The sequence below is a fragment of the Triticum dicoccoides genome, chromosome 1A (assembly GCF_002162155.2).
Source record: "Triticum dicoccoides isolate Atlit2015 ecotype Zavitan chromosome 1A, WEW_v2.0, whole genome shotgun sequence".
Lineage (NCBI taxonomy): Eukaryota > Viridiplantae > Streptophyta > Magnoliopsida > Poales > Poaceae > Triticum > Triticum dicoccoides.
Genome location: NC_041380.1, coordinates 402,928,842 through 402,929,663, shown reverse-complemented (window position 1 = coordinate 402,929,663; position 822 = coordinate 402,928,842). Strand labels below are relative to the sequence as shown.

The following is an 822-nucleotide window of genomic DNA, read 5'->3' as shown; positions in this document are numbered from 1 at the left end:
CGAGAAGGAAATTCCACGCCACTTACAGCTCTCGGGGTCTTCGGCGCACCCGAAGATGCCGGTTGTCCACGGCTCGTCGGCGGGCGACCGGTGGCTCTCAGGCAGCACCTGCCCGCATTCGAAGCACTTCCTCTGCTCCAGCTATACAGCCACACGGCGCAGCGCCCAGAATCAGATCGGACCATCCCGATTCCCCGAACAAACAATTGCGGCAGCAGAAATTGGAAGAAAACGAGGATCGCGCGAGGAATGGCGAGACCGACCTGCGGGACGGCGACGGGCAGGTTGAGCTCGCCAGGGCGGATGTCCTCCACGATGGGGCCGGAGGCGGAAGCGTCCTGGTCCTTCTTCAGCCTCACGTACTGCGACGGGTGGCTGCGGCTCGCCTCCGCCATTGCCGTCCTCTCTCGCTTCGCCCCCGAGGGTTTTTGGGCTGCCGACGAAGGAGAGGGCTGCGCGGTGGGGAGTGTGGGGACGGGTGCGAGTGGTGGAGTGAGATCTGGCTCCCGACGCGCCCGACGGTCCACGGTCAGGTCAGGTCAATGACGGTTCAGCCGGGGGGTCCATCACGCAAAGGTCACGTTTGCCTTTTTGTTATCGAAATATGTATGTGGCAACCATGTGGCAGATTGCTAAAACTATTAAACGACTCAAGTGATGTTTAATCTTCATCGCGTGGCTATTCCTCCCCTTCGCTCGTCTTCATCCACGCACCACCATATGAATCTTCCTTGCCATGGATTTGGCCCGCAAGGCACACCGGCCTGAAGAGATGCGCTCACAAGCCCGGCCGCCCGGCCGCAGCAGGGAGATGGAGGACGC

The 822-nt window shown here is 61.3% G+C and overlaps 1 protein-coding gene across 1 annotated transcript in view; it reads right to left on the bottom strand.

The window, feature by feature from the left end:
- LOC119275938 (cell number regulator 6-like) overlaps positions 1-498 on the bottom strand; it is a 4,762-nt gene extending 4,264 nt beyond the window's left edge. Inside the window, exons 1-2 of the mRNA XM_037556878.1 lie at positions 264-498; positions 27-141 (exon numbers count right to left, since the gene is read on the bottom strand). Coding sequence (XP_037412775.1) covers positions 27-141; positions 264-395 — 247 coding nt within the window. The 5' untranslated portion in view covers positions 396-498. The remainder of the gene's footprint in view (positions 1-26; positions 142-263) is intronic.
- Between the last annotated feature and the right edge of the window lie 324 nt (positions 499-822).